Below are 7,941 nucleotides of genomic sequence, written 5' to 3' on the forward strand. Positions count from 1 at the left end.
AAAAAAAAAAAAAAAAAAAAAAAAAAAAAAAAAAAAGAGTTAAACTTGAGTTATGTGTAACGCATGTTGGACCTAGAACACCTCTTACAGACCACAAAGAATATGGACCGGATGTTGTATCCGGTTTGCTTACACAAATTTAAAATTCAACACCTTAAAAACCAAAACAAAATAAAATAAAAGAAAGCATAAAATCCATATAAAAAAAGAAAAGTTTAAAAGCCAAAACGCTAAAACGTTAGGAAAGTACTTTCCAACAGTCGGGCCTTCAAGAAAGCCCACTACTGTGTGGATGCTTATTAATCAAAAGTCGATTAGCTTTTATTTATAGGGGTTATGGGCTAGTATCTGTTTATTATATATCCGATGTGGGATTTGGTTAATTATTAAAACGTAATGGGCTTTTATTCGATCAACGAGGCTTATGGCGGCGACTGTGTGGAATACTGTGGATGCTTTGTAAGCGAAGTGTAGAGCTTTGAAATAAAAAAATTATTATTCTCTTTTATTTCTGTGATTGAGATATAACTTGTAGTGAATCAAGTTCCTCTCACTTGAAGTTGCAGATCTTACAAAAATACAGAACACAGAGAAATATACTCTGCACCATACGCTCTGTGTTAACACATATAACACCCATTTTGATCAATTTTTACCACAGTCATCATCGATTGGGAACAAGTCAGTGCAGATTTAACTTATATGGAAACAGTTAAATCTGAAACGCAAACGCTTCAGTTGACAAAATAAGACACAAAACATTATTATTTTTTTTCTTGCAAGAACTTTCAACACTAATAACGTTATTATCCAACCAAACCAAAGAGAAAAAACAAATGTTTGGTAAATGTAATCTAGCCAGCGATAACGAGTCCTAACGACAATGCGATGCCAAACAATGCATGGAGTCTCACACAATAATACTTGGCCATGAATATCTTCTCATTTTCCTGCATTAAAATAGATTAGCAAAACTAAAGTTTCCAATTTTCAACTTTAAATTTTCTTACCTTGTGGTGCTTTTCGACATAGCTTGAAACCAAATTCCCAACTGGTAATGTCAGGAAACACATCAACTGAAACACCCAACCACAACGACAACAAGGTTTTAGTTATATATATATTTGTATCTCAGTCATGTTCTCGAATCTGATAACTTACTGTGCAAGCTAGTGGCAAAATCTTTGTTAAACCAAGAACAAGAAGCATTGAATATAGCAAACGAATGGCCCATCTCACAACAAAAGCTCCCTTTTCAGTCCCTAACCGAACCTGTGTAAACCAAAAAAAAATCTTAACCATAAACACAATCGCCATATTCAGTATGAAACCTAGTTGAGTTTTTTTTCACATTTGTACCAGAGGTGAGTATTTCCCCACAGCTAAATCTCCATCCACCTGTAGAATAATGTAGAGGGAATCAGTATTGTGTGGGTCATTTCATGAACCATTAAGACTGCCTTTTTTATATGAACCAACCTGATGAAAGTGGCTGCAGAAAAGGATGAGAGATGTAGTAAATCCAACAAGGAGAGATGATGAAAGGACCCTGCCGCTTAACGGAAAATGCCTCATCTCGCTGCCAAGTCCAGTTTAAGTTATTAACAAACAACTCATGGAAACAATTATTAGTGAGGCTTAAAATGAAATTTAGATATACCTTGAGCTACCAAGAAGTAAATAAAAAGCAGTAGTAGCAAATGGACCAAATGCTGCAAAGCATAGAGGCTCTCCTAATCCTTGGTAACTTAACCGAAACGGCGGACACTAGAGCCAATAGTGTTACTCATGTACGTTAGAATCTCTTAGAGATTAATATCAAATTCTCATATAGAGAGTAACATTCACCTGGTATACATAGCCACAGAGTATTGCCGAGGCCAGTAATAGTATTGCACGGATATTACTGGCATTCAAAGATGTCCAAACAATACCAGCAACACCAAGCACAAGCGATGTAATTGCAGCGGCTAAGGTTCCTGCCCGGCTTTTCCAAGTAAAACCCACAAAGCAAATTTATTAGGAGGGGACTGAGAAACATAAACTTCAAAGCTGCAAACTCCATCCTTGTGATACTTTACCTTCCAAGCAGATTCACTACTGATTCCTTTTTGTTCTTATCAGCTCCGGTATCAAAATCATAAACATCATTGCTGCCATAAAACCATGTTTTGGAAAGAGTAAATACATGTAAGAGTTAGCTAATACATTCAACTACAATGTTAAGGGATATCAATCAATCACCTTAGGTTGAGCCAAGTAATGATAAGAATAGATGAGAGCATAAGTGTAGCATAACGTCTAGCTACAAACAAACCCGTCTCTAAATAAGCCGCTGAGGCGCCAACCTATGGCATTTGAACAGTGAATATACTATAGCATTCAAAAGGCAATGGAGGACATAGAGAAGGTTTCTTCTTGAGGAAACATACCGTAAGAGGAACCAAAGCGACAGAGTAAATTGGTAGTTTGATTGCTCTCCATATCAATTTTGCTTTGGGGATTTCCTCCTCTTGGTACACTTTTGCTGCATCTCCATAACAAAAGATTGGTCCAACTCTAAGGTTTCTTATTCTTTTAGCATTAAGATTCTCCCTTGCATTCGAATCAAACACCGGTAATCTTATGATTCCATCTCCTCTGCTGGGAAGCTAAGCTAAGTATTTTTAGTGAAAGTTCAAAGTATATTATAGTCAAAGAACAAAACTTTGGGTGTTACCTTGTGAACCTCGGTTTCACAAACAAATCAGTTGACTTTTTGGGCACAAACCCATGAGTTATGTCACATAGAGAAACTAAATTCATCATTTTTCAGTTCTCTGCAAAAACAAGAAGAAAGCTTTTTTTTTTTTAGTTAACAGAGCAAGATACACTAGAGCAAAGCAGAAGAAAGATATAAAGTTTGTGAATTTACCTTTCTAACACGAATCTTTGGACGAATACGTAATCATAACACTTCTCTTTATCGGAAACAGATTTGAACTTGGCTCGTCTGCAACGCGAATGCCATGAACCCACCCCAACTAATCTGGAAGCGTGAAGTTTGTGAAGATGCAAGCAAAATTGAGTGAACTGAATCAAGAATCAGAGGATTTATGAAGGAATCTATGCAATGCGAATGCAGAGAAAGTGTTAGGATTTGTTGTTAATACATACAAGAATTTGAATGTTGGGTTTGGAGGAAGAGACATGATGAAATGATCAAGTGGATGGATATAAACACAAGCTCTCTCGTTCGAAGATAAAATCACGTGAGGTTCACGTGTTTTGACAAAATTCTAATTCCCAATAGTATGAGGGTTTGATTTGTAGAAAATACAAAATATAGCAAACTATATACACTAAAACCTCTATAAATTAATACTCTATAAATTAATAAACACTGTAAATTAATAAATTTTGTTAGTCCCAAATCGGACCAGTGTAAAAAATAACAAAATTTGATAAGATAATAAGATAATAATTTTTTTGAAATCTCCATTAAAATATAGTCCCAATAATATCATAAATTAATAATCATGTAAATTTACATATATATAATGTATGTTTCTCCTAAAGCTCATATCTATAAAACAATTGTTATGTTGTATTTTCAAACTATAATGATATACAATATTCTGTAACATGCCAAAAAATAGCTAATTTTTGCAAATTTTCAATTTCTAGATATTCATCATTTACATTTTGATATTTTGATTGACTATTAAAATACAACAATTGATATTATTATTCATAAATTTGAATTTATGTATGTCATGTGTATAAGTGAATTTGTCTATTGTATTTGTAATTTATTGTTAATAATGTTTTCTATATATTACAAATTCAATTCCAATACCATAAAATTTACAAAAACCGAAAGTAAAATTATATTTTGCTAAAATTGTCTCAATTCATAATTTTAAATATTCAAACTATTAAAATATATCTATAAATTAATAATTATTAATTTACGCTATATAATAATAATTATTAATTTATAGATAAATTAATATCAGTATAAATTAATAAAATGTCTTGGTCCCAACATTATTAATTTATAGAGGTTTTACTGTATCTACAGAGATACAAATTAAACAATGTTGACAAATATTTACAATATAGTGCATTTCTATATTGATTTTTATAATTCAATATTTTCTTAATTTTTAAATTGTGTAAATATAAATGATTTAGTATTATGTAAAATAGTTTATTTTAGAATATTTAATTATAAATATTTGATTTGTATTATTTGATCTGTTTTCACTATTTAACACAAATAATTTGGACTTCTATATCCATTTGAACCACACTTGCTCCGGCATATCCACTTGATTCGCATTTGTTCAACTTGAATTGTTTGATTTTTTTTTTTCAATCAGAGCTTAATTATTTTTGGTTTATTTTTCATCTAAATGAACTAAGATTTTCTGAGTTTGGACCAAACTTGTACACTTAATTAGTTTGGTCTCGAATGGTATAGAGGTGAAGATTTAATTTATTTAGATTTTAGATCATTTATTGTCTACAACCTAATATCTCTTATATTACACAAATCATTTTACGTATATATATCTATATATATATATTATTTATTTATAATAATATTACCTGAGATGAAAATAATTATAGTCTTAATTAAAATTTTGTCACTACAACATAAAACATCTACATACTAAAAAGTATAAAATCTATGAGTATAGTTCAACAAATCATTCATTTTATGTTTTGGTAATTTTACTTTTACAACTACTTGAGAAATCTGATTTTAATTTTTATGTATGAATTTTATATTTTGGTTATCCTCCGTTTTACTAATATGGCTTCGTAAAGTAGTTTCGCGGCAAGAAAATTAGAAGAAATAAATCATGAAAAAAACATGTTTGATTTCTTATAGAATCTAAATCAACAACTTTATTATATTGCACTCAAATTCTACTGACATGTTTAACTTTTCTTTCTTATGTCAGTCTTGGATCAGCTAAAACAAATGGTTGATGTCTCTTTGACATGAGAACATGTGTTGCTACATACCAAAGCTTTGGTGATCACATTAGGACACACATGCACAGTCCACTGTGTGATGGATGTTCATCGAATCCAGTCCATTGCCAAAAAAGACCATCTGGGTGTCGATATAGTTAGATGTGAGCTATTAAGATTTCATATTTCTAAGTTAACTCATTTATACTACTAGATGAACACATCCTATTGTCTACTACTTATATAAAATAATTTTATCTAGAGTTGAAAATAATTATAGTCTAACTTGAAATTATATCACTAAAAGACTACAACGAAAACGTTTGCAATATGCAAGTATGATTTAACAAATAATTCATTTTATGTTTTAGTATACGTATTTACTTTCACAACAACATGATAAGTATGACGTTTAGATTTTATGTATGAATGTTATATTTTGGTTATCCTTCAGAGTCCAAGTCCAATAATTAAGAGTCCAACCCCAACAACAGTTGAAAGTTCAGCCCAACAAGTCACTTTCCCTCCTCTGCAGCAAAATGACAAAAGTACAAAACAGAGGAGAGTGACGACGAAGGTACAAGGAACATCAGCTGGAGAGAGCTGTCCGGTGGTCCTATCTAGCCGTTATGATGTTCTCTCATCAGTAGAGAGTGAGTAGATGTCATACACTTGTCACAAGATCCTTAAGCCATGGATTAGGTCTAGAATGTTCCTATTGATGTATAAATACAACCTTGGTGTAAAGAACAGAGGGTGTTGAATAAGAAGTAAAAAGTTCAATATCTCAAATCTCTTATATCGTTTATTCTCATGGTATCAGAGCTTTCTTAAAACCCTAACATGTTGCTGTCATGGCAGAAAGACTCGATCCTTATACTTTTCCTTCCAATATTCATTTTGCTAGCTCGGTTACTATCAAGCTGAGTGACACCAACTACCTTTTGGTAGTTGGTGTCGTCCATGCTCTGTCAACGTCTCAAAAGGTATGGATGTCACTTGCATCTAGTTTCAACCGAAGCTCTGTGTCTAGAGAGTGTGAGTTGCTTCGTCGCCTTAATCTTTTGAACATGAAAGATAAGAGCTTTTCTGTGTATTGTCGAGAGTTTCGTGCTGTCTGTGATAATCTAAGTCCGATAGGCAAGCATGTTAATGAGTCCATGAAGGTTGTTCTGTTTTTGAATGGATTAGCTAGGGAATATGACCTTATTGCTACTGTTATCCAGAGTTCCTTGTCTCGTTTGCCTTCTCCTACATTTAACGATGTAGTTCTTGAGGTTTCTGGTTTCGACTCAAAGTTGCAGTCGTATGAATCTGCTTCAGATGTCTCGCCAAACTTGGCTTTTCAAGCTCAAAGAGGTGGTTTCTCTGGTTACCAAGGCTGTGGATCAAACTCTCGTGGTCGAGGCAATTTTTCTACTTGTGGTCGTGGTTTCTCTCAACAGGTTAACAATCCTGGTTGGAATCAGTCTCAGTCTGGAGGATCCAACAATAGTCGTCCTGTTTGTCAAATATGTGGAAGGGTCGGTCATGTTGCTCTTAAGTGCTGGAACAGGTTTGATAATGCTTACCAGAGTGACGACGTTCCACAAGCTCTTGCTGCACTTCATGTCTCTGACACTTGCGGTCAGGAGTGGGTTACAGACTCTGGTTCCTCTGCTCACATCACTGCCTCTGCTACTCAGTTAACAACCGCTACACCATATAATGGTTCTGAAACAGTGATGGTAGCTGATGGAGCTCATCTCCCTATTACTCATGTTGGTTCTACAACACTCACCACTCTTACAGGTAGTCTTCCTCTCTTAGATGTTCTTGTTTGTCCGTCAATGCAGAAGTCATTACTATCAGTATCAAAGTTATGTGATGATTATCCTTGTGGTGTGTTTTTTGATGCTACTGTTGTGTATGTGATTGATCTACAAACTCAGAAAGTGGTGATAAAAGGACCTCGTTGTAAGACCCTATATATGTTGGAGAATAAGGATTTTGTGGCTTACTTCTCAAATCGACAGTGTGTTGTTAGTGATATGATCTGGCATCAACGTCTAGGACACGCAAATCTTCAGATTCTCCAACATCTCAAGAACAGCAAGGCAATATCATCTAATAAAAGCAGAACATCTCTCGTTTGTGGACCTTGCCATATGGGAAAGAGTTGTCAATTACCGTTTTTTAGTTCTGATTTTAGTGCCAAGGAACCCATTGATCGAATCCATTGTGATCTTTGGGGACCATCTCCAGTTGTATTTGTTCAAGGATTTAAATACTATGTCGTTTTCATTGATGCATTCTCTCGATATTCTTGGTTGATTCCTTTGAAAACGAAGGCTGAGTTTAGTGATGTTTTCATAGTGTTTCAAAAACAAGTTAAAAATCAATTTGGTAAGAAGATCAGAATTTTTCAGAGTGATGGAGGTGGAGAATTTATGAGCACAAGATTTCGAAAGCATTTGCAGGATCATGGCATAAGACATCTTCTATCATGTCCTTTCACACCACAGCAGAATGGTATTGCAGAACGAAAGCATCGACACCTGACAGAGCTTGGTCTTTCTATGTTGTTTCAGAGCAAAGTTCCTTTGTGTTTTTGGGTTGAGGCCTTCTACTCTGCAAATTTCATTAGTAATTTGCTTCCCTCGGCTGTTTTGAATCAGAAAAGTACAGTTGAGGTTTTATTTAACAAGCCGCCTGACTACTCCTTCCTATGTGTCTTTGGTTCGACGTGTTATCCATGTCTCCGACCTTATACTCAACATAAACTTGAACCTCGATCTCTCCAATGTGTTTTTCTTGGTTATCACCCACAGTACAAGGGTTACCAGTGTCTTTATCCACCAACTGGTCGGGTTTATATCTCACGACATGTGATCTTTGATGATGAACACTTCCCTTTCAATCACACCTACAAGCATCTGGCAACTCAGCACAAAGCAGGCTTGTTACATGCATGGCAACAAGCTACAGATCCGACAT

At 34.3% G+C, this 7,941-nt stretch overlaps 1 protein-coding gene across 1 annotated transcript; it reads right to left on the minus strand.

Moving 5' to 3' along the window:
- LOC104703646 (2-carboxy-1,4-naphthoquinone phytyltransferase, chloroplastic-like) lies at positions 672–2,814 on the minus strand. The gene is given in 12 exon segments (XM_019228075.1): positions 672–950; positions 1,011–1,076; positions 1,162–1,272; positions 1,360–1,398; positions 1,480–1,579; positions 1,661–1,767; positions 1,849–1,987; positions 2,082–2,153; positions 2,245–2,348; positions 2,433–2,651; positions 2,720–2,733; positions 2,736–2,814. Coding segments are annotated over 12 exon segments (1,140 nt in total). The 5' UTR covers positions 2,809–2,814; the 3' UTR covers positions 672–854.

This window comes from Camelina sativa, chromosome 7, assembly GCF_000633955.1.
Source record: "Camelina sativa cultivar DH55 chromosome 7, Cs, whole genome shotgun sequence".
Lineage (NCBI taxonomy): Eukaryota > Viridiplantae > Streptophyta > Magnoliopsida > Brassicales > Brassicaceae > Camelina > Camelina sativa.